The sequence below is a fragment of the Pseudochaenichthys georgianus genome, unplaced genomic scaffold (assembly GCF_902827115.2).
Source record: "Pseudochaenichthys georgianus unplaced genomic scaffold, fPseGeo1.2 scaffold_502_arrow_ctg1, whole genome shotgun sequence".
NCBI classification, from domain to species: Eukaryota; Metazoa; Chordata; class Actinopteri; order Perciformes; family Channichthyidae; genus Pseudochaenichthys; species Pseudochaenichthys georgianus.
The window spans coordinates 145,388-172,469 of record NW_027263063.1 but is presented as its reverse complement, the minus strand read 5'-3'; the positions used below and the strand labels follow the sequence as shown (position 1 = coordinate 172,469).

Sequence of the window (27,082 nt, the reverse complement as noted above, 5' to 3'; positions counted from 1 at the left end):
ATCCTCACATTAGCATTATTAGCATTAGCATTATTAGCATTAGCATTAGCCCAGCGCAGAAACGCAGAGAGACTAACTTATGGCAACACAAAATAAAACATGGGAGCGGTGGAGATGAGGAGGTGTCGGCGTTCTGGCGATTTACTCGGAAGGCTTCAGTAGAAGCTGCTGGGAGTCCCAGCAGCTTCTACTGAAGCCTTCCCCAACTCCGGGGACTTCCGGCCGGGGACTTTGGGCGGCAGTATACGCCGTGAAGTGGTTTGCGGCCTGCCAGTAAACCCAAAGCAGAAGAAGAAGAAGTGACGTCAGCGGCTTCATTTGCCTAATCCACCCTCAGGGACTTTTTCTGATGTGAACGCGATCTGTACTTAGTTCATGCGAACTAAAGAGTTCGCATGAACTAAGTTCGCATGAACCTTTGTGGGAAAAGTACCGCAGTGTGAACGCGGCTCTTGTGTTGCCTCACCTCACGTTGAACACGTTGCAGCTCTGAGTCAAACCAGTGCCTTCCCTCTGATCTGACCCTGAGTGTTTCCCCATCCTGCAAAGCTCTCAGCTCTGTGCATTTCTCACATGCTTTCTGCTGCAAGCTGTGAGAGTAACCCCTGAGCGTCTGAGGGCAGCCCACAGCCCAACACAACAACAACAACAACAACAACAACAACAAGCTGTGAGAGTAACCCCTGAGTGTCTGAGGGCAGCCCACAGCCCAACACAACAACAACAACAACAACAACAACAACAACAAGCTGTGAGAGTAACCCCTGAGTGTCTGAGGGCAGCCCACAGCCCAACAACAACAACAACAACAACAACAACAACAAGCTGTGAGAGTAACCCCTGAGTGTGTGAGGGCAGCCCACAGCCCAACACAACAACAACAACAACAACAACAACAAGCTGTGAGAGTAACCCCTGAGTGTCTGAGGGCAGCCCACAGCCCAACAACAACAACAACAACAAGCTGTGAGAATAACCCCTGAGTGTCTGAGGGCAGCCCACAGCCCAACACAACAACAACAACAACAAGCTGTGAGAGTAACCCCTGAGTGTCTGAGGGCAGCCCACAGCCCAACAACAACAACAACAACAAGCTGTGAGAGTAACCCCTGAGTGTGTGAGGGCAGCCCACAGCCCAACACAACAACAACAACAACAACAAGCTGTGAGAGTAACCCCTGAGTGTCTGAGGGCAGCCCACAGCCCAACAACAACAACAACAAGCTGTGAGAGTAACCCCTGAGCGTCTGAGGGCAGCCCACAGCCCAACACAACAACAACAACAACAACAACAACAAGCTGTGAGAGTAACCCCTGAGTGTCTGAGGGCAGGCCACAGCCCAACAACAACAACAACAACAACAAGCTGTGAGAGTAACCCCTGAGTGTGTGAGGGCAGCCCACAGCCCAACACAACAACAACAACAAGCTGTGAGAGTAACCCCTGAGTGTCTGAGGGCAGCCCACAGCCCAACAACAACAACAAGCTGTGAGAGTAACCCCTGAGTGTGTGAGGGCAGCCCACAGCCCAACACAACAACAACAACAACAACAAGCTGTGAGAGTAACCCCTGAGTGTCTGAGGGCAGCCCACAGCCCAACAACAACAACAAGCTGTGAGAGTAACCCCTGAGTGTGTGAGGGCAGCCCACAGCCCAACACAACAACAACAACAAGCTGTGAGAGTAACCCCTGAGTGTCTGAGGGTCAAGCCCACAGCCCAACAACAACAACAACAAGCTGTGAGAGTAACCCCTGAGTGTCTGAGGGCAGCCCACAGCCCAACACAAACAACAACAACAACAACAACAACAACAACAACAAGCTGTGAGAGTAACCCCTGAGTGTCTGAGGGCAGCCCACAGCCCAACACAACAACAACAAGCTGAGAGAGTAACCCCTGAGTGTCTGAGGGCAGCCCACAGCCCAACACAACAACAAGGTGTTTCAACACAACAACAAGGTGTTTCAACAACAACAACAAGGTGTTTCAACAGAACAACAAGGTGTTTCAACAACAACAACAACAACAAGGTGTTTCAACACAACAACAAGGTGTTTCAACAACAACAACAAGGTGTTTCAACAACAACAACAAGGTGTTTCAACACAACAACAAGGTGTTTCAACAACAACAACAAGGTGTTTCAACAGATTCAAGTCTAAACGCTGTGAGCTGCCGTTTAATCAATAATCCTCCAGTTTCCCCCTCTTTCCGTTTCTCTCACCCATTAACACTCTCCGTGCTAATGCAGACTCTCAAAGTGCCAGGGACGGCTTTAAATGGTTCTGTCTGAAAGCCAATAATACTGACTTTATATGAACTGAAGCAGAACAAACCAACAGAGAACAGAACAAACCAACAGAGAACAGAACAAACCAACAGAGAACAGAACAAACCAACAGAGAACAGAACAAACCAACAGAGAACAGAAACAAACCAACAGAGAACAGAACAAACCAACAGAGAACAGAACAAACCAACAGAAAAACAGAACAAACCAACAGAGAACAGAACAAACCAACAGAGAACAGAAACAAACCAAACAGAGAAACAGAAACAGACCAACAGAGAACAGAAACAAACCAACAGAGAACAGAAACAAACCAACAGAGGAACAGAAACAAACCAACAGAGAACAGAACAAACCAACAGAGAACAGAACAAACCAAACAGAGAACAGGAAACAGACCAACAGAGAACAGAAAACAGACCCAACAGAGAACAGAACAAACCAACAGAGAACAGAACAAACCAACAGAGGAACAGAACAAACCAACAGAGAACAGAAACAAACCAATAGAGAAACAGAACAAACCAACAGAGAAACAGAACAAACCAACAGAGAACAGAACAAACCCAAACAGAGAACAGAAACAAACCAACAGAGAACAGAACAAACCCAACAGAGAACAGAACAAACCACCGAAACAGAACAACAACAGAGAACAGAAAAACAACAGAGAACAGAAACAGACCAACAGAGAACAGAAACAGGACCAACAGGAGAAACAGAACAAACCAACAGAGAACAGAAACAAACCAACAGAGAACAGAAACAAACCAACAGAGAACAGAACAAACCAACAGAGAACAGAACAAACAAACAGAGAACAGAAACAGACCAACAGAGAACAGAAAACAGACCAACAGAGAACAGAACAAACCAACAGAGAAACAGAAACAAACCAACAGAGAACAGAACAAACCAACAGAGAAAGAACAACCAATAGAGAACAGAACAAACAACAGAGAACAGAACAAACCAACAGAGAACAGAACAAACCAATAGAGAACAGAAACAGACCAACAGAGAACAGAAACAGACCAACAGAGAAACAGAACAAACCAACAGAGAGAACAGAACAAACCAACAGAGAACAGAACAAACCAACAGAGAACAGAACAAACCAACAGAGAACAGAAACAAACCAACAGAGAACAGAAACAAACCAACAGAGAACAGAACAAACCAACAGAGAACAGAAACAAACCAACAGAGAACAGAACAAACCAACAGAGAACAGAAACAAACCAACAGAGAACAGAAACAAACCAACAGAGAACAGGAAACAAACCAACAGAGAACAGAACAAACAACAGAGAACAGAAACAAACCAACAGAGAACAGAACAAACCAACAGAGAACAGAAACAGACAACAGAGAACAGAACAAACCAACAGAGAACAGAAACAAACCAACAGAGAACAGAAACAACCAACAGAGAACAGAAACAGACCAACAGAGAACAGAAACAGACCAACAGAGAACAGAACAAACCAACAGAGAACAGAAACAAACCAACAGAGAACAGAACAAAACCAAAAGAGAACAGAACAAACCAACAGAGAACAGAAACAAACCAAACAGAGAACAGAAACAAGCCTCAGAGAACAGAACAAACCAACAGAGAACAGAACAAACCAACAGAGAACAGAACAAACCAACAGAGAACAGAACAAACCAACAGAGAACAGAAACAAACCAACAGAGAACAGAAACAAGCCTCAGAGAACAGAAACAGACCAACAGAGAACAGAACAAACCAACAGAGAACAGAAACAAACCAACAGAGAACAGAACAAACCAACAGAGAACAGAAACAGACCAACAGAGAACAGAAACAGACCAACAGAGAACAGAACAAACCAACAGAGAACAGAAACAAACCAACAGAGAACAGAACAAACCAACAGAGAACAGAAACAAACCAACAGAGAACAGAACAAACCAACAGAGAACAGAACAAACCAACAGAGAACAGAAACAAGCCTCACCCTCAGAGCGTTTGCAAAAATGTCACCATTCAAATAAAAAAGCATTTGTATTTGTACTGATGGATACTCATGCTTTCATCCATGCACCACACACACACACACACACACGCACGCACGCACGCACACCACACACACCACACACACACACACACACACACACACACACACACACAGACAGACAGACAGACAGACAGACAGACAGACAGACAGACAGACAGACAGACAGACAGACAGACAGACAGACACACACACACACAGACACACACACACACACACACACACACACACACACACACACACACACACACACACATTGAAATGTCCAAAAGAAGTACACCATCTGCCTGCTAAATGTAATTGAGTACAAGCATCATTAAAAAAAGAAATACATATCCAAACTTCCTGCATGTGTTCATTCTCAGGGTCTAAAACTCTCTCACACACACACACACACACACACACACACACAACACACACACACACACACCACACACACACACACACACACACACACACACACACACACACAGGAATGTGAGGAACGACAGGATATGGGGGGGGGGGAGGAATGCAGACGCCATGCTCCAGCAGACAGGAGGGGGGAGATATCGGCCAATCAGATGCTAAGCTGCCAACCAATCAGAGTCATCAGATTCAGCTCAGAGACACTTCTGGATAACATTTGTTTCTGAGCGACGTTTTGTTTGTTTTTGAGTTTTTCTGTCGGGGGGGGGGGTGGAGGAACACCTGCTTCCTATTGGATAACAAGCACAGGAAACCCCCCGCCACAATCAAAGGGCATCACTTCCTGTCTCACGGCAGGTCTATGCTGCTTCTGATCAGAGGAGGAGTCTCACCTGGCTGAACATCAGGTGTGTGGACGCCACTTGCTGCTCTCCAGAGACCTCAGACTCTTATCTGAGAGAGCGATGTGAGAGCACCAAGGCAACGCTGGAGTGATATCAGTGCATTCATCAGTGGTGCTCTGCAGCCTGGACATGAGCTGGATCACAACTACACAAAACACAGGTTATTAGAACTGAGCCTAAAGATCTAATGTTGTACCTGAACTTTAAGATTAAGGACTGAGAAGATTGAATATAACCTGAGGGGCTCCTCAACACGATTTGAATCTGTCTGGCGCTCGATGATAGCCTTCATAGCTGAACTTAAGACACTACGCTAAGGAGAGAGAGGGGAACTACGAATGCATGTATGTTTTTTCTTTTTTCTTTCTTGTGTCTCTTTTTATTTTTATATTAATTTTTTATTTATTTATTTTTATTTATTTGTTCTGTCTTTGTATACATGTATGTATGTAGGTAGGTACGTGTATGTATGTGCATGTGTACATGTGGGTACAAGTATTACTGCTACTATTCTTTATTCCCTTATCTATACATTTTCTTTTAATATTATCTTCTATATTACTTTACTTTTACCTATACAGGTATCTATCTTATTTATTTAGTTAGTTATTTATTTTACTAGCTAGGACCGGGAGGGAGGGAAAGGGGGAAATAAATAAAAACATTGACTGTATAAATGTAAACTCATGGTGATGACTCAATACAAGAAAAGTAAAACAAAAAAAGAATGAGCGTAAATCGCAGTTTGCACTTTTCGGTGACAATCACCATTTCCTTGACTGTTGTGAAGATGATAAACGACTCCTAACGTCGCACTTCCTGTTTTAATCCTGCAAAGCATGATGGGAAATGTAGTGCCAAGTAACAGATCACACTTTCACGGTTTTTAACATGAACTGCTCTTGGAGTTCATGTCTTGCCTCCAAATCACCGCCTGAAACGTCTCGTTTTAAACTTCACTTAGAAGTCAAATAAATATCACGTTGGACATTTTGCCTCAAAAACAACACATTTTAACGTTTATTTTCAGAATCAAAAGTGCAATGGGAACGGAGCTCGAATGATAGTCAACACCTTCACTGACTCCTAACATCACACTTCCTGTTTAATCCTGCAAAGCATGATGGGGAAATGTAGTGCCAAGTCTAAACAAATACACGCTAATAAGTACAGACTCAGTACTCGCTTAAAAAAAAGTCATGACGCGTTACTTTTTCAGTTCATTGAGCCCACACACACACACACACACACACACACACACACACACACACACACACACACACACACACACCACACACACACACACTTCATTGACTAATCGATGAACTGCACACTAAGCAGACGCTGTCTTTGGAAAAGGTCAAAGGTCAACTATAAGACCGTGTAAAACATGCGATGGTTAATACAGCGTTATATCTTGTATAGGCTATGATGCGGTCCACTGGTCGGGTCCTGAGAAGACGTCTGGGAAGCTGCTTCTCCCTCTCTTCCTCTCGGGTGCAAACGGTCTGCTGTGAAGGTTCGATGGAGCGGTGTTTATCACGAGAGACTGAGTCTGACTCAAACCCCTGACGCAGAGACGGAGGCGCTCAGCAACACAGAGAGGGCAGACTGGACTTCTATACATGTGTGTGTGTGTGTGGTGTGTGTGTGTGTGTGTGTGTGTGTGTGTGTGTGTCTCTCTGTGTGTGTGTGTGGTGTGTGGTGTGTGTGTGTGTGCGTGTGTTTATCATCTGCCAGTCACAACAAGGAGAACATTCCTGCAGACATATTTCCAGAGATAATGTTGATATGGAAACTGACTCACACACACACACTCACACACACACACACACACACACACACACACACACACACACACTCACACACACACACACACATGCACGCACACACACACACGCTCACGCTCACACACATGCACACACTCACACACACACACGCACGCACACACACACACACACAACACACACACACACACGCACACGCTCACGCTCACACACATGCACACACTCACACACACACACGCACACACACCACACACACACACCACACGCACGCACACACACACACCACACACACACACCAACACACGCACGCACACACACGACGAACTCTAATTTCCTCATATTTCTCCTCCGTTCCTTTCCTCTCCTCTTCCCTTAGTTCCTCTCCTTTCAACTTGTCTCCTCCATTCCCAGTCTGTTTCCGTTCATCTCATCTCCTCTCTGTCCTTGTTTCCTTTCCTCTCATCTAATCTCATCTCCTTCTCTTTCCTATAATCTCTTATCGTCTTCTTGTTTCCTCTCCCTTCCTCCTTTCCAGGTTTCCTTTTCTTCTCTTTCCTTCTGTCTCCTTGTTACCTTTCCTCTCCTCTCAGTTGCCTCCTCATCTCAGCTACAAACCGTCTCTCCGCTCTTCAATCTCCTCTTTATTATTTTTCCATCCTATCTTCATTTCCCATCTGACTTCCTCCACCTTTTCCCATTTGCAGCATCTCCACTCAATCTCAGCCGCTCGGTGGATTCGCAATTTCATTTATTTCCAGATGTAAACCCTGCGTCTCGTCTCCTTCCCTTCCTGCAAGCACACCTCAACATAACACAAACACACTAGCAGGGTTTCAGAAGGGAGACGCTGCTTTCGGCCTCTCTCTACATGTCAACTCCTATCTCCTTCTTAAACTGCCTCCTAAATAACCCTCACATTCCCAAACCAGGCCACATGCTCCAGGGAGCGATCTGTTGTCCAGTCAGTCATCCAGAAGCAGCAGAGACACACCCAGAGGAGGAGAGAGGAAGGAGGCGGTGGAGACATCCAGATCTGTGTGTGAGACCGGCCTCAAGTAACGGGGCTGGTTTGAGGAGTCCTGCTCCTGAAATAAGACGGTATTATTATCAATGTGATTCCCTGGTCTCTCTGCACGTACTCCAGGAGGGTCAGAGCTCTCATTCAAAGAATGAACCTCTGAAGTCCTTTCGCTTCAGGAGGTAATCATCTGACTGGAGGAGGACGAAGGGTTTCTTTTGGTCTTTGTTTTACTCTTACAGAAGTAGCATGGCGCTTTTCCACTGCAGGCCTCGCTCGGCTTAGTACGGTATAGGTAGGCCTTGGTAGGCCCGGCTCACTTATGCTGCGTTTCCATTACAGTTTAGTAGCTGGGGCGGTAACTATAGTAACGCAGTGTAGGCGCCGTGACGTCATCTTCAATGCGAAACACAAAACCAACACAGCCGTTAGCTGTTAGCCCTCAGAGCTCACAGCTCCTCGTGTCTGCTCAGAAACTAGACACAAGTGAAACAAGTCCAAACCGCAGACTGTCTGTGTCATGGAGAATACAGGCGCTGCTTTATTTACGTCTGTAGGCCGTTGTTGTGAGTCTGGACGGTCGGAGCATATATAACGTTAGCTTAGCCGATCTCCATTCGGAAAACACGCATTTTAAAGGTTTCTCTGCCGTCTGTCTGCAGACTTGTCAAAGCATTAATTCATGGTTCTTACTAACCGGTATCAGGATGTTGTTAGTTCGGCATCATTTTGAAACGTGTATTACAATTTAATCACGGTCCAATATGTTCATCTTGTTGCAGTTGTAGCCCCCTGGCCAGCGATTCTCCCTCTCTAGTGTAGCATACTCAGACTCAGCCCGGTTGTTGGCCCGGAAAGAACCTCGATGTTGGAGAGCCAGAAAACTGTGAAACAGTACCCGTTAGCCGGAACTACGCCCAGTGGAAACGCAACAAAAGACGGGCCGGGTTTGGCACGGCATGCTACGCGTTGTGAAATGCAGCACGTATGCGTTACAGAAGAAAAGGTGCTCGAATACGTCAATATTGATATTGTGTACTGCCCCTTTAAGAGTTAGAATGTGGCCCTGTTGGCTCTTTGCAGACTTGCCATAGTTTCTTCCACATCAGCTGTTGTTATGCTCTTTTCATTCATTTTCCTCTGCTTAACTTTGAAGCACATGTGTCTGTAAGTAGTCAGCTATATTCTATTTAAATACCGACCTGCAACAGCTGTTAGATATGTGTGAAAACTTAAAAACATGGCGATGCTAATCAGGATCGCTTTTCAATGGCTTTTCTAGTGTTAAGTTAGCATCTTCGCTAACCAGGAAAACACACAACTATTATTTTAAAGCCGTTATTTAAAAAGAAAGTAATATTAGGTTGTTTCATAGATGTTTATCATTGCATCTGTGCTTATTCAAAGATGCATGTGGAGACGCACTGAATGGTGTTAGTTTAGTTCACTTTTTAGCTATTTAAAAATATATATAATATGACTTTGTTTCCCTGGCAAATATGGGAAATTAATTACAATAAAAGAAAACACAAAAACAGAATTTCACACCCTGTGCATGCCAAGAAAAACCTGTAAACACTTATTTGAGTGTGTGGTTCATTACAAACAGAGAAAGGGGGAATGAGATGTGTTTTGCCTCATGTTGCTTCTGATGAATGCATACATGTCGGATCTCAGTCACAGTCGCTCAGTCACCATGCAATTCAGTTCAGACGTCCTCTAATTAAATATCTGTCGAGACATTTCACTCAGACTGAACCTCGGGGAGAAGAGTCTGAGGAAAACCAGAGATATTTCAGTGCTTTTCCCACAATTGTATGTTTACTATCAGAAAAACATGGAATACATCTGCTCTGTCCCACTGTAGTGAGAACATGTGAACACTAAACGTGCAGGGTTGGACCCAAATGCAGGTAAAGCATGCGGACACTAGGGCTAAATGATTTTAAATCGAAATCGCGATTTGAAATGATGCGATTATCAAATGGCAAAGACTGCGGTTTTTTTTAAACATTTTTTTTTTATTACAATTTTTGTTGTTGTTGTTCTTCTTGTGTGTCAGTCATCCACACCAATCAGAAGTGCTGTGCTCCACATGTACCAGTCATTGTTAACCAATCAGAAGTACTGTGCTCCACATGTACCAGCCATTGTTAACCAATCAGAAGTGGCCCATGATAGAAGATGATAGACAGATTGATCCAATCAGCTGCCAAGTGCTTCTGAAAGTGCCTACCCTTTCCAGATGGCTTCCAATGGAGCTTCAGATGGTTTCTGAGTCAGGTTAGAGACGCTCCATCACGTGTTTCTATCACAGGGAGAATCTGAAACTGAAGCTTGACTTTAAAGCAACCCAACGGAAGCTTCATGTAAGTTTAGTTCTTTCACTCGTAGCTCGGGCTGCGGGGCGCTAGAGACGGGAGCACGTTGATACGACCTTCCTAGCCGGAGATATGGCCGCATTTTACAATAAACTTCCGTCGGGTCGCTTAAAAACAAATATCGCAATTCGAATCGCAATATCTGTCAGAAAAATCGCAATTCGATTATTTCCCCAAATCGTGCGGCCCTAACACACACTATAGTGTTTTGAAACTACAGTGAGGGGCCTATCAGGACGTTTCAAAACCCAAACAGCAGCTCCAGCGAACCGCCTGACCTCACAGACCTGAGCCAGTGTGTCAGCTGCAGGGCGAGGAGGTGAGATGTGAAGCAGGCAAAGCAGAGCGGGGTTTGAACAGGGGGAGGACACATGATTTGCATGTGCACACGGGAAGAGGAAGCGCTGGGAGGCAGAGGGACACTCACATGGCAGCTTTACGCCCAGCAGCCATTAGAAAGTGTATTATCTGCAGCGGAGTTGGATCTGTCTGACGGCAGCAGAGGGACGCTTCTCCGAGGCAGAGTTACACCTGAGTGTGAAATCTGAAGGCAGAGGTTACAGCAGCCATTAATGTCTGAGCTGATCTGCAGAGAAAATGCAGAGAGGGGCATGACGAGACACTTCTTTGTAACAGTTTCCTCACTGGGGATAACCAGAATATACTGCTGCTTCGTTATCCTCATCGCAACCTCTCCTCATCCCCAGGGATTACTTTGACGAGCTGAAAGAGTAACAGTAGAAAACTGCACTTTATAACAGCGATCACGAGGTCTGCACACATCGCAATATGGACGGATGCAATGTCCAAATGGCAGAAAGATCAATATTTAGTAAATGCAAAATATGTGAATGTATCGTGGAGCTGCAGAGGAGTCTTGTCCTATAACGGTACTCTTAATACACATCCTTGTTTTTCCAACATTAATGTGAACAATTCCTATAATATCGAGAATCGTTGCAATGGCAGTCATAACAATCTCATCCATCGTCTCCCGCTTCTCCGTGGTCGGGTCTCGGGGTATCAGTTCAGATATAATACGTTTATTATACGGTTACATGCTGATTTACAGAAGCACGTTGCCCATAAACTACATGTCCCACAATGCATCTCGTTTTGTGACATGCGCACTGAAGAGGCTTGCAATGATTTGCCCTGGACTTCTGCTTTCAGACGTAGTTAATTACTAAGTTATTATCCTATCCGATAATAATCCAATTCAGAGGCAATAATGTTTCCATCCATCCTCTCCCGCTTCTCCGTGGTCGGGTCTCGGGGGTAGCAGTTCCAGCAGAGAGCCCCAAACGTCCTTTCCCCTCATCAACCAGCTCTGACTGGGGGTCCCAAGGCGCTCCCAGGCCAGCGAAGAGATATAATCCCTCCACCTGGTCCTAGGTCTACCCCTCGGTCTCCTCCCAGCTGGACGTGCCTGGAACACCTCCCTAGGGAGGCGCCCAGGTGGCATCCTAACTAGGTGCCCGAACCACCTCAACCGGCTCCTTTCGACGCGAAGGAGGAGCGGCTCAACTCCGAGTCCCTCTCGGATGACCGAACTTCTCACCTTATCCCAAGGGAGACACCAGCCACCCTGCGGAGGAAACCCATCTCGCCCGCTTGTATCCACTAATCTCAACATTATTTTTTCCAAACGGTGCAGCCCTCTTTATCCATGTGAGTGCTTTGTGTTTAATGTTCAATTGAAGAACGTTTTTTAAAGAATTTCCTCTATTTTCTTTTATTCAACAAACACTTCGGTCTCTGTTATGAACACGTGACTGAGTATGACCTCCACTCTCTATTTCTTCATCTCAAGCGTGTGTAATCAAGAGCATTCAAGTAAGATATGACATATTAAATTACTCGTCACAGTGGTGGAGCGTCGACACTCGTTAAGTCTCGACAATATTTTCATTCTGACACAAAATCCCTTCTTAGTTATTGCCTTCAACTCCTAATCCTCGTACCCCTCGCCCTTATTCCACCTAGCTTAGCACTTTTTACTTTTGTTATTTGTCTTCTTTACTTGCTTGTAAAGCGCTTTGAGCACCAGGAAAAGCGCTATATCTTTTTGTCGCTGCTTTTAATAGAACTATTCATATTTTAGACTGCACTGTAACTTTTATCCATGTATTTTTTCTTGTAATGTTTAATTGAACTATTCATATCTTAAACTGCACTGTAACTTTTATCCATGTATTTTTCCTTAATGTTTATTTATTAGCTTTTCTTTTTTAATGCTTAATGTCTTTCATTTTTTTTTGTAAAGCACTTTGAATTGCCTTGCGTTGAAAAGTGCTACATAAATAAACTTGCCTTGCCTTGCCTTGCCTTGCCTTGCCTTGCCTTGCCTTGCCTTGCCTTGCCTTGCCTTGCCTTGCCTATATCAATCAAATGTATTATTATTATGAAGTGGCCTCCAAAGAAACCTTAAACTGTCATGTTGATTAACAGAAGGCTTTAATCCATGAAATCACATTTCTGAAGTCATTATTTAGCAACAAAAAGATTCATGAGGAGTTTTTCTTTTCACTCTGGTGTGTCTCCACCACCTCCTTTGTGTCTTTAAGCTCACCAGCCAGACGGGAAAACATGTCCCAACATCCCGTGTTTCCGACATGTTATTCCAGCCGGGAGACGTTTTATTCCAGCTCTCCAGAACAGAAACACAAACTGTTCCTGCAGCAATGCTTCGAGTTCACAAACACAGAGCAAATCTAGCGGTTTTGATCTTCACGCCGGAGTAGCTGAACAAACAGCCCTGTGTTCTCACGGCGAGGCAGATGTTCAGCTGTTTGAACGTGAACACCACGAACCAAGAACAACTGCCGGAGAGTTAAACATGCTGTGTGAAATGTGTCCGTGTTCAGTGTCTGTCCGACAGTGACCAGAAATCCTGTCTGTTATCGAACAGAGAAAAGCTTTATGTGCAAGGCAAGTTCATGTATATCTATATTTTCTATTTCAGAAATATTTTTGGACCGTCTTCATTTCTCTTATGTACATTACGTTGTTTTTTATGCTACTGCAACGCTAACATTTCCCACATTAGGATCAATAAAGTATCTCTCTATCTATCTCTCTCTCTCTCTATCCCTCTATCCATCCATCCATCTCTCTAGCTATCTATCTGTCTCTCTCTATCTATCACACTTTTCAACACAAGGCAATTCAAAGTGCTTTACAAAAATGAAAGACATTAAGAGCATAAAACTAGGTTATAGTAAATACACTGAACACAAATATAAACGCAACACTTTTGTTTTTGCTCCCATTCTTCATGAGATGAACTCAAAGATCTAAAACATTTTCTATTTACACAAAATAACCATTTCTCTCAAATATTGTTCACAAATCTGAAAGATGTGTGATAGTGAGCACTTCTCCTTTGCCGAGATAATCCATCCCACCTCTCAGGTGTGGCATATCAAGATGCTGATTAGACAGCATGATTATTGCACAGGTGTGCCTTAGGCTGGCCACAATAAAAGGCCACTCTGAAACGTGCAGTTTTGCTTTATTGGGGGGGGGTCTGGGGGGGGTCCGAAAACCAGGCAGTATCTGGTGTGAGGGGTAGGGGTAGGGGTAGGGTAATGTTGTGAATCGAGTGGCCTGTGTTCGTCGTCCATTACATACGCCTGCCCATACCACAACCCCACCACCACCATGGGCCACTCGATTCACAACATTACCCTAACCCTACCCCTCACACCAGATGCTGACTGGTTTTCGGACCCCCCCAGACCCCCCCAATAAAGCAAAACTGCACGTTTCAGAGTGGCCTTCTATTGTGGCCAGCCTAAGGCACACCTGTGCAATAATCATGCTGTCTAATCAGCATCTTGATATGCCACACCTGTGAGGTGGGATGGATTATCTCGGCAAAGGAGAAGTGCTCACTATCACACATCTTTTCAGATTTGTGAACAATATTTGAGAGAAATGGTTATTTTGTGTAAATAGAAAATGTTTTAGATCTTTGAGTTCATCTCATGAAACATGGGAGCAAAAACAAAAGTGTTGCGTTTATATTTTTATTCAGTGTAGTTAATCGCGATTAATCGCACATTTTGTATCTGTTCTAAATGTACCTTAGAGGAATATTTTCAAGTTCTTAATACTCTTATCAACATATGAGTGGACAAATATGCTTTATGCAAATGTTTGTTTGTTTATTATCATTGGAACAATGACACATATTCTCCTGAATATTAAACATAACAACAATGTTAAGCTGTAGCCACCCATTCAGCTATCGCTGTTGAAAGCTTGCTGCTCGTAGACGCCGTGTCCAACTGATGGTTCCTAAATTACCCAGAGGTGAGTCCGCTTGGACTTTATTTTTCTAAACCTCTCTAAAAAGGTCAAATCTCACTTGTTTTGCATCAATCTTGATACAGGGTACTTATTATATGTTATAGTTTGGATTCCTAAAGCTTCTAGTCTACTAGCCCATCATTCAAGGGTGGTTTTCACTATAAGTAATGAGTTTATTTTAGGCAGACATTAGAATTTACATGTTTTTACTGTGTTCCATCTGAATTTACTTTAAAATAAAAACATCTATATTGATTCTGACACTTCTACATCCAACTCACAGATGTAACCTTGCTTTGAGAGAAAAGATTATTAATTTACCCCTTTTAGAAGTGAAGATATAGTCTTTGTTGTGTTCGTGGCATTTTCGAGCCTGAAACCTGAAAAACAGGCTCAGGGTTTAAGAGGTTAATGGACCAGCACCAGAGGCGTTCCCATACACACAGAAGTTGGAGCTGTTCTTTATGAAATCCCAGAAGGATGAAGTGCTCTGACAAACAGTGCCATCTTTGCGCAGAATGATTATACAGGAATGAACCCCCCCCCCCCGCTGCCACCACCCGCCCCAAGTATATTTCAGATCTGTGGGAAACACTGTATCATATATTTCCTGATCTGAGTCAGCTGAGCCGTGTCTGGCCGTGCAACACTCACAGCGTCACAGACTGGATGCAGAAGTATTATTTTAAGCAACACATTAAGTTGAGGAAACACTCGAGTCAAATGTAATTAAAGTCAGATCGTGTCTTAGTGATATCATAAACCTGTTCACTTTTCATTCAGGAAGTATGACGCTGTGCTGTCAGTGCGCTTCTCCATGTTTGTGATTGGTCGAATGCTCCAGATACCACCCCTTTCATGTGACGTGCACCTAGCTAGATAGGACACGGCTGGCTTGAGCGATCCACTTGATAACCCGCGTCGTAGGACTCGCTTAGCGAGAGCGCGTATGTTTTGGACTCAAACATATCCAGGTTAGGTTGAACCGGCTTCGTAGTACAGGCCTCTGGTCTTCCTGTGAAATGATAGTTCTTTTCACACATTAAACTCCAGGAGGAAAACATTAAATATTCTGTTGTAGAAATTCAATAGAGTCTAATCAGCCCATATTGCTCTGTTATAATGCGTCCTCTGCTAATCCTTCCTCACTACAAGATGATAAGAACAGCAGCTTTAACAAAGGAGGCTGCTTGTTTGAAGTAAATTAATTTAAATGCATGTTAGGCTACAAGGTGTTCAATCTTCAGTGCCTATGTAGCATGTTTTTTACTTTAGCAACGTTCATAGCATGCTACGTGACGGACTTAGCTTAAGTCAGGTACAACACATACATATCTGTGCCTCTACTGTGAAACAGATCAGAGTCGAGGCACACGACACTAACATCAAGCTGAGAACGAGCGTCACAGAGCCCCTTTAAGACATGTATTAAACATTGAAATGGAAAGGTTTCAGACGGATGCATTGATGCCACTTTCTGGTGATAATAATGCAACTAGAAAGTTTCCCGCGTGCAGAAATGTGTATCTGCAACATCTTATCTAATACATTCTGCAGTGTGTGGTCACTGTCGAGACGTCCACTTTAATCTGTCTGCTCAGCGCCTTATTCTCACTGTGTATACGGAACATCGAAACACCTTCAGCTACACGTCAAAGTGTTTATGATTTAACGTATGTGAGAAGAGAGAAACACCACCGCGTTGCTAAGAGAACAATCTACAATAACACCATCTGCTGAGGTGCATACCACTCTGCTGACACACACACACACACACACACACACACACACACACACACACACACACACACACACACTTTAAGGCTTTAACAGTGTTTCAGTTTCCTTGAGGAACATCATGTTCAGACGTGTCACCAAAGCACGCTGACGTCTGATGATATGGAGTTAGGCCGAGAGGCGTTCAGGGACTACGTTTGGGGAAATTCCTGTTTTATGGGTTTAAGATACTGACCATGTTACTACGATGTACCTAAACGTTTTAAATCAGACTATTGTGGCATCTCCTCGTCGGCCTACTTTAAGTTACTGTCACATATCTACTGTCACTGTCTTCTATGAAGAGATAGTATTACAATTAGAGATGTCCCGATCCGATCACGTGATCGGGGATCGGAGCCGATCACGTGATTTTCAAAAAATCGGGGATCGGGATTTATTTTATTTTTTTTATATAATTTTTTTTTATTTTATTTAATGTTACAAAACAAAAATGACCATGTTCACGTCTTAAAGTCATCCTGAGGACTTAGTTTTGGTTTAAATTACACAACATCATGTATGTGTTGCTTTCAGACCTGGTTGCTTATTCCTCTCAAAGCAACAGAGTGGGCGCAGTGTCTCATAGTAGCAGCAAGCTAACGAGAGGCTACGTCCAGCTGGTGACTCGGGAGTCGGGACAGAGAAAATGTCAGGAGCTTGGAAGTATTATGAAATTGAAAGCGAAGGCAGTGTAACAGCCAGATGCAATGTTTGCAAGGCAGAGGTTCCGCGTGGTGGAAAGAACAGAGCTACGTTCAACACGACCAATCTAACACGCTACCTGAGAAACAAACACCAACAACAACACGGCGAGTACACAGCGGCCACTCGGGTAACGGCACGGAAACAACCGACACTTTCAGAGGCTTTCAAAAGGAAAGAGAAACTGCCCCAGAACAGGGAGGCCAACACAATAACAGCCAAGATAGCTGAACTCATCGCGTTGGATGACCAGCCGTTATCTGTTACCTTTTTTTTCTCTTAATGCATTGCATAAAGATCGGATCGGGAAAAATCGGTATCGGCAGATTGTCAAAATCAAATGATCGGAATCGGATCGGGAGCAAAAACAGGTGATCGGGACATCCCTAATTACAATCTTTTAAAATCCCCAAAATGTGTCACTTCAAGACGAAATGACTAAAAGGACTCAAAGAGAAATCAACATATTACAGTAGCTAGAGCACTATTTTGATAGTCAATCCATTTTAAAAGTATTTATAATGCAACAAAAATGCAGTTTCTCAAAGATGTCCTGCTTTTCTCTCTCATCATATGCAATTGAATATTCTGGAGGTTTGGTAGGTAGACTAGTAGAATTTGCAGTTTTTCACTACTTCTGAAATTTCTTAGACGAATGGTTTAATCAAAAATAACATTCAGGTTGATCATAATTAAAAATAATCGTTAGTTGCAGCCCTAAAGTGGAAATAGAGGAACATCTAAGATAGCAAAAGGGGGGTCCGGGTCAAGGAGGACTATGGGGACCATGTGGGACGATGCAGTGCTATAACAATGTAACACAGATATTCAAAGAACTGAATGCTGTTATTAGCGTCTCAGTTGCTTTACTCCTTTCACAAAGTAATGATCATCATACGGACACTAAATGGACTCTAAATAACCCCAATGAACAATCCACCACAGCTTGAGCTTCATGTATGTATGTCATGATGTATGTCTTTGCCCTGTGCTGTGTGGTGTACTGTTGGAACAAGCTGTAATACTCTGCACTGAACACGAATGCCACCAGCCTGGCTGTGTGGCCGTTAAAGATTCTACTCTAATATATATATATCTAAACATGTTGTATAATCACCTGGAGCTAAAACCACACATTGATACATCCAAAGTTGCAAAAACACCTAATTTACCTCGTGTTTGAACTCCTAACGTACAACCGTATCTTAATATCTTTGAACTGAACCTGGACCTGGACCTGAACCTGGACCTGAACCTGGACCTGGACCTGAACCTGAACCTGGACCTGGACCTGGACCTGGACCTGGACCTGAACCTGGACCTGGACCTGGACCTGGACCTGGACCTGGACCTGGACCTGGACCTGAACCTGGACCTGAACCTGGACCTGGACCTGGACCTGGACCTGAACCTGGACCTGGACCTGAACCTGGACCTGAACCTGGACCTGGACCTGGACCTGGACCTGGACCTGAACCTGGACCTGGACCTGAACCTGGACCTGAACCTGAACCTGGACCTGGACCTGAAACTGAACCTGGACCTGGACCTGGACCTGGACCTGGACCTGAACCTGGACCTGAACCTGGACCTGGACCTGGACCTGGACCTGAACCTGGACCTGAACCTGGACCTGGACCTGAACCTGAACCTGGACCTGGACCTGAACCTGGACCTGGACCTGAACCTGGACCTGGACCTGGACCTGGACCTGAACCTGGACCTGGACCTGGACCTGGACCTGGACCTGGACCTGGACCTGAACCTGGACCTGGACCTGGACCTGGACCTGAACCTGGACCTGGACCTGGACCTGAACCTGGACCTGGACCTGGACCTGGACCTGAACCTGGACCTGAACCTGGACCTGGACCTGGACCTGAACCTGGACCTGAACCTGGACCTGGACCTGAACCTGGACCTGAACCTGGACCTGAACCTGGACCTGGTTTCTAACCCATTCAAGAACCCAGAACATATTGTGTTGGCGCTGTGATATTCTGCACATGTTACAGCAGAGGAGCAGCACGAGAAGCAGAATCCAGAACACATGGTGACGGGTAGGGATGTCCCGATCACCTGTTTTTGCTCCCGATCCAATTCCGATCATTTGATTTTGACAATCTGCAGTTACCGATTTTTCCCGATCCGATCTTTATGCAATGCATTAAGAGAAAAAAAAGGTAACAGATAACGGCTGGTCATCCAACGCGATGAGTTCAGCTATCTTGGCTGTTATTGTTTGGCCTTTTCTCTGTTCTGGGGCAGTTTCTCTTTCCTTTTGAAAGCCTCTGAAAGTGTCGGTTGTTTCCGTGCCGTTACCCGAGTGGCCGCTGTGTACTCGCCGTGTTGTTGTTGGTGTTTGTTTCTCAGGTGGCGTGTTAGATTGGTCGTGTTGAACGTAGCTCTGTTCTTTCCACCACGCGGAACCTCTGCCTTGCAAACATTGCATCTGGCTGTTACACTGCCTTCGCTTTCAATTTCATAATACTTCCAAACTCCTGACATTTTCTCCGTCCCGACTCCCGAGTCACCAGCTGGACGTAGCCTCTCGTTAGCTTGCTGCTACTGTTAGACACTGCGCCCACTCTGTTGCTTTGAGAGGAATAAGCAACCAGGTCTGAACACAAGCCCAAAGAAAGCAACACATACATGATGTTGAGTCATTTTAAACCAAAACTAAGTCCTCAGGATGACTTTAAGACGTGAACAAGGTCATTTTTGTTTTGTAACATTAAATAAAATAATGAAAACATTTTATAAAAAAAAAAAAAAAAAAATCCCGATCCCCGATTTTTTTCTCCCGATTCCGATCTTTTGAAAATCACGTGATCGGCTCCGATCCCCGATCACGTGATCGGATCGGGACATCTCTAGTGACGGGAAAGCTGTAGCATATTCCCTGTGTTTCCATGCTGCTGCTGACCCCAAAGCATTCAGACATGAGCACAAAGACAGCTCTCCTAAAAATACACTCCAGTCCATGGCAACGACACGCCGGCACATCGTGAGAGGTGTTCCCATTGTGACGAAGAACATTCAGCAAGAAGACGGGGGTTTCATCCGACGGTGTTTGGACTCCCTGCGCTTTCATCTGAGGCCCACACACACAACTGAATCCACGTTTCAGAGGACAGAAAACAAACATCAGATGTTTACACAGGGAGCAAACTGCATATTTGCGTGGGTTAAACAAAGCGTCCTCAAATGTGCTCGATCGCTGCGTGCGAACAGCAAGCAGTAGTTTAGGTGAAAAAACAGACCTATATTCAGAAGCAATTCCCTTCAAAAGGCCATATTTTCCGTCACCACCTTTGATTATGTCGTGCAGTTCTCTCCGTCTATAAATGCTTCTAACTAGTGTTTACAACCTCGCGTAAATTATAGAGTTTCTGCTCCCAGTTCTTTCAGCTGGAGTCGGTCCGTGACCTCTGACGGAGACTCTCAGCAGGAGGATGGGATGAATATACGAGAAGCTAAGTAAAGGCGGCTAGGAAAACTCGCAGTGTCTCCACCGTGTAAGGACACACACGCTAGAAATGGAAATGTAGGCAGACTTAATATAATGGTGGCAGTTTGGACGTCAGGACGATCATCGCTCCCCAGACGGCCTGAGGCGACAATGAAAATCCACATTTCCGTGACAACACTCACGCAGCTCCGTATATTGTGCACCAAAAGCTGAACACACTAAGGAAAGAAAGGAAAGCATGAACAGGCTTTTCCTCTGCCTCTGTTCTTTTAATATAAAAGCACACATTAAATCCCAGTTTAAGAAAAAACGTCAGATGTTCTAATGAAATCTGTAAAAAGGCCGTATTCCATCATTGCTGTAGAAGAAGAAGGGTTACACTGTGAATGAACCCGTACCTCGACAAGCACAGCGACTGCTTAAAGATACTCAGTATGGGTGCAGTATGTGCTGGTTTCTAAATAGCTGCATGCTGTAAATAAAGTGTAACGGTGTGTTTCACTGAGCTCTATCCCTGAGCTCTATCCCTGCACGGTCCGTCTCCCCGAGGGCTTTGATTCATACGTACATAAAGATTTTAATTAAAAGTAGCCTGAGCGATCAATTGGATTTATAGCACCAGCAAACCGCACTCTGCACAGTAACTCCGAGCTTCTGTCTCTCTCAAGTTCGAAAAAGTATTTGTTTGCCCTCCACAGCCCCTCAGGTCCCGATTAGACCTCGGTGCCTACGCAGCACTTATCGACTGCACTCCCAGCAGAATTAAGAGCCTAGAAGGGGGGGGGGGGGTCTGAAGCTAAGCCTGGAGCAGATAACAGGAGAAAGCAGTGCTCTCCAGCAGGAAGGAAAACATGACCATTTCATTTCACACATGAAGGACGCAGCGGAGAAAGACAGGCTTCGCATTTCCTTAAGAAGCTTTGAGAAACCCTGATCGTGCAACCCTGCCTTTGTTAGCCCTACACACGCACAAACTGTTGGAGCATCGAAGGCAGGGGTGTCAAACTCAAGACCCGGGGGCCAAATCCGGCCCGCGACTTCATTTCATGCGGCCCCTCAAGAGATTGCAAAGAATATAATATGTTTATTATACGGTGACATGCCGATTTACAGAAGCACGTTGCCCATAAACTACATATCCCACAATGCATCTCAGAATTTGACTTTTTTTTCTCATAACAAGTTTTTTTCTCAGAATTTCACTTTTTTTCTTCAAAATATAAATTGTTTCTTAGAATTAGATTTTTTTTTAAATCATTGTGTAACATTCTCACTGAAGAGACTTGCAATGATTTGCCCTAGACTTCTGCTTTCAGACGTAGTTAATTATGAAGTTATTACCCTATCCGATAATAATCCAATGCAGAGGCAATAATGTCATACAATACATTATTTTATATATATTAAATATTTATATATGTATTTTGATATAGTCTTAAAGTTACAACCGGCCCTTTGAGTGCAACCATAATGCTGATGTGGCCCGCGAAGAAATGTAGTTTGACCCCCCTGATCTAAGGAGATTAATGTGTATATGATTGTATAAATGTGTGTGCAAGTACGAATTGTATGTATGTACATTATGTATAATATTTTCTACAACATAGTAAGCATTTATTTGTACCCAGGATGACCCTGTCTGCTTTCATATTGTTTGTCTGTTCATTATTGTAAAAAAAACGAGAACTAATAAAAATCAAAGTTTAAAAAAAGAAGCTTTGAGAAATGCTGAGTCACAGCAACTGGAGATGGCAAGGGTTTAACTCACTGTGAGGAGCTCTTTCTGGAAGGACTTTCGCTCTTTGCTCTCCGAATTGTTGCAGTCCTCCTTCAGCTTCTCCAGCACCGATGCGACCCGCTCTGGTTCGCTATCCAGCTCGGCGCGACAGAAATGTGTCAAAGGCAGGTTGACGTATCCGAGGGCGTCTGCGAACGCCCGCCAGTTTCCGATGTTCTCCATGAGAATAGTCCGTACGGAGGCGTAGATGTACGTGAGGAACTTACAGGGCTTCAGCGTCTGCTCCAGTAGAAGTGCAGTGGTGAGGTCGGGCCCACTGAAGTAAATAGGCTTAACTTTACCAACCACCAGCACGTTCTTGGCGTGAACAAATCCCATTCTGCCCTGATAATATCCAATGTACCATTCCTTCGTCCACAGCTGCCCCTTCAGCTTGATCTTCTCCTCGCTCAACAGGGCCACAAAGTCTCCTTTTTTGTACTCCAGCAAGTACTGATTCTTCGTTTGTCGGATGACCGTTTTGATCAGCTTTCCAAACTTTAAGTTGTTTATTCTCCTGTCCTGAAACACGGGGTACTTGGATGCAACAGCGAGAGGAGACAAGACTATCTTCCCCACTTCCTTTTTCTTCAGGAAGCGCCTTTGCACCGATGTCTTTGGTCCTGTTTTGGGTGGCGGCGTTGGCGTCTGGACACAAAACTGAGCCAGTATACAATCTAGGTCGTCTTTAACCTGGATCCTCAAGGTGAAGTCCGAAACATCGTCGGTGTTTCGCGAGGCGATCATATAGACGAGCCTGCTGACTTTGCCTAGTTTAACCTGGAAGCCTCGTACCACCCTTGCCTTGTCGTTCGCCTTTACCTCATAGTTGGCCATGTTGGAGTAAATCCCGACACTGAGGTCCTGGGGTTTGGACAGGACAAACTGGTGCTTACCCCACAGTTGAAGCACCACCGATGGAGCAGATTGAACCTGTTTACCCACTTCGCTCACCAACAACGTCTTCGGCGCACAGTCGTGACCAAACATAGCCACGACGGTCTTGAAGGACGGGTGGATGTGTTTGGGACCGTACACTCCTAACGTTATCTTTTTAACCACGTTCTCCCAGACGGTGGTGTCTGGAGATAAGGACCGGGACTGAGCCACCACACACACATACATGCACGGCTCCAGGCTATCCAAACACACCTGGACCGTGTCACCGTACACATACGCCTGAGGAATCGGTCTGTACGGCCCTTCTTTACAGTCACTCCTGACACACAGGACTTCTGTCGTTTCCCGGCGCTCCATCTTCACCACGACGGACACTTTCATCTCCAGGGTGACGGTGGTTTTGGTCTCCATGTTGCTGAGTTTGATCTCCACCACGGGGCTGACGGTGGTGCAGCGGTCGTTGTTTAGCTCCAGAGGGGGATCCAGCAGAGCTATAATTGAGATCTGCTGGGTGTCGCCCGCTGCCACGTGGCCCTCCGGTATAAGGATGCTGATGTTGCTGTCGGGAAGCTGGACGGCGCCTCCCGAACTGTCCAACCTGCAGACGATGCTGGTCTCAATCGGCTGCGTTTGACCCCATCCTGGGTTCTGTCCGAGCGAGTCCAAGTCGTGGCAGGACCTGGCTAGCTTACGGTGGGTTAACCAAGCCGTCCGGAAGTCCTCCCTGCTCTGAAACTGCTCTGGCGCCGGTGCTTTCAAGCCTCCGAAGAACCCAGAGGAGCCCTGAGGGGCGTCGGACTGAGCCTGAAGGATCGACAGTTCGGACAGACTGTAGGATCTTTTGCTTCTGAAAAACGGGTTGTCCCTGCGCAGCGTCTGTCCCGGTCCTACGCTGGGACTAATGGGGTTGAAAACACTATTGAAACCATTGGCTGTGGTGCTGCTGGTGGAGTGGGGCACTGACGGAGTGAGCGTATCAAACAATAAGAGGTCCACTGATTTCTCATTGCTGTTCTGATCCAGGGAGCTCAGAGGACCCCCGTTCAGGAAAGGGTTCGTCGAGGTATTGGTTGTAGCGAAAGGATTCCCATTTTGGAAGGTGGTGGGTTTCAGAATCACCCCGGCCCACTCCCCTAAGAGGTCCATTTCTTTGGCCGCCTCCTCGATCCCGTCCCCTACGGTGTCTATCATCCCGCTGTCGCTGAAAGACGAGTCCCTAAAGTTGATGGGCTCCACGTAAGCTGCCGGGATGTAACCCATCTCCGTGTTGTTGTGGGCGTACCACCACTCGCCTCCTGACGAGTCCAGCACGTAGAGGCGGTCCCCTTTGGAGAACTTTAGCGTGGTGAAGCTGGAGGGGCAGTAGTCTTTGATGGCCACGACTTCCCGAGCGGCACCGAAGGAGGCGGTGGAGTCCAGGCGCAAGGCACTGGGAGAAGGCACTGGAACAGAAACAGAACACAAGTGGAATGAGTTGAAATGCATGCTTTATAGCCTCTTTCACATTTTGCGATGTGGCTGAAGCATCCTTCGTGCTCGTCAGTCCTCTCAGTGAACAGAGCTGAATCAGATCAGATGCAGCTTTTCTCTCACTAATTCTGATGTTATGTTCAATGTTTGTTTTTCATGTATTGTGTCTTGATATGTGTCTGTTGGTGTGACACATGGAGCTGCTGTGATGCAAGTGTTTTCGTATCGTATCTTTGAAATGTTGCCGCTAGGAGCAGTCTGTAGAGTTTCTTGTTGCAAATTCCTTTCAGGATCCCAAGATCAGGTCCATAAGGGAAAGGGGGGAGTTTACCACAAGTCTTTTTTATAATAATACCCCGAGGGAATGCCCTGTCAGATATGTTTTAGATTCCCCCTGTCAGCAGCTATCATGTATTTATATCTGTGCAATACAACGGGCTAACAGTACATTACTTTTGGGTAATAATTAATGGTCTGGTTTACCATTGCATTTATACAATACTGTACATCTCTTCTTAAAAGCAGATCATATCTAACCCTGCATTTAGTTTATACTCAACCATAGAAACCGTGTTCATATTTTATATTGTTGTATAAATATTTTTCTATGTTCCCATTTTCATTGTTTTTATTTGTATGTATTTCTTAATTTTTTATAATGGAAACAACTGTAACAAAACAGTACATGTCCCCATAGCAAACATTCATGTATTTCAGATTCTTATATATACTATTTCGCAAATGTTGAAAGAATAAAAACATGATCAAAGTGCATATTTTCTTTGGCCTACATTGCAAAACAGTGAAATAGAAGAACAACATAATTTCCCTGCTTGCAAGGACATCAACAAAAGGCATAATGGAATAGACGCAGGCTTCCCCATGCCGCTCAGGACTGTCGCTCCCAGATGCTTCAGAGAAGTGGAGCACGGCTCAGCGCGGGCAGACCGAAGTCTGATCGCTAATTCATCTGCTCCGGATGCTTGTGATTCATTAAGCGACAGAAAGAACAAAGTCCGCTTGCTGTTCACGATCATCTAACCAAACATGCCTCAGTGTCTGAATCAAACAAAGAATGAGGATTTAAACACCGCACCGGTTTTACCCCATTTGCTCGTGTGGAAACGATCTTTCTTCAACACCGAATCAAACGTGTTTTTCTTTTTAGTTCTGAGAAATATTTACTTTCAAATGTTTTCCCAGAATTTAGATTTCTTTTCTCAGAACTACATTTTTGTAACTGTTTGAAAGGTCTCACGTGTGACCCTAATCCTCTTCCACACCTCCTCATTGACCCCTCACGACAAAAGACTAAAGCAGGGGTGTCAAACTCAAGGCCCGGGGGCCAAATCCGGCCCGCGACTTCATTTCATGCGGCCCCTCAAGAGATTGCAAAGAATATAATATGTTTATTATACGGTTACATGCCGATTTACAGAAGCTCGTTGCCCGTAAACTACATTTCCCACAATGCATCTCAAATTTGACTTTTTTCTCAGAATTGACTTTTTTTTTCTCATATAAAAACAATACAATCTGATAATTCTAAGTCAAATTCGTTAGAACTACAGACGTGTCGCTTCCTGTGTTTCCCTTTCTCCGTGTGATCAGGCCATCAGTGCGCACAGTGCTTGGGAAAAAGCCATATCATACTCTGCCCCCTCGACCTGGAACACGCTTCAGCAGGAACCTAAGGGGACCAGTTGGATTAGCTGGAGAAATCCTCTGTGGCTGTTTGCTATATCTGACTGTATATGGATTTCAATGACTACTTTTTACGATGTTGTATTTTGGCGTTGCCTCTGTGTTTAGTGTCCTGTCTGTCTGTAACTTTGTGTGGTAGTGTTACCACTAATGGTCTCTCTTGAAAATGAGATGTTGCACCTGTATAAATAAAGGCTACATTAAAAAATAAGACTGAACTTTTGAAAGAACATCCATAACATTCTGTTTTGCAACCTATATATATCAATATTCCAATTACTCAAATCTGTTTACTGTAACACAGCTTTTAAAACCAGAAAATACATTTTTGATATTACAATATCCCAAATCTAACATAATATCTATTCTCATATCACAAAAAGATACCAACTTTATATAACCCAGCCCTAGATGCTTTACTGGTGACCAAAGAGCATCTCGTACAGTTGAAATACAGCAACACATAGGACAACTGTTAGAAATTAAAATCAATGTTTTGATGGCATAATGTAGCTTAAACATACCGTCAGTTTAAATGCTGTTTTATACTGAAAAACCAGAAGTTCTCGCGCACAATGTCTGATTTAAAGCTTTTATTCTGAAAAACCATCATCGCCGGTTAGCATTTAG

The 27,082-nt window shown here is 44.6% G+C and overlaps 1 protein-coding gene across 1 annotated transcript in view; it reads right to left on the bottom strand.

Annotated features, from left to right (window-relative positions):
• The window catches only part of LOC117442910 (SH3 domain-binding protein 4), a 58,103-nt gene that overhangs the window by 3,497 nt on the left and 27,524 nt on the right, over nt 1-27,082 (bottom strand). Inside the window, exon 3 of the mRNA XM_034078856.2 lies at nt 22,370-24,720. Coding sequence (XP_033934747.1) covers nt 22,370-24,720 — 2,351 coding nt within the window. The remainder of the gene's footprint in view (nt 1-22,369; nt 24,721-27,082) is intronic.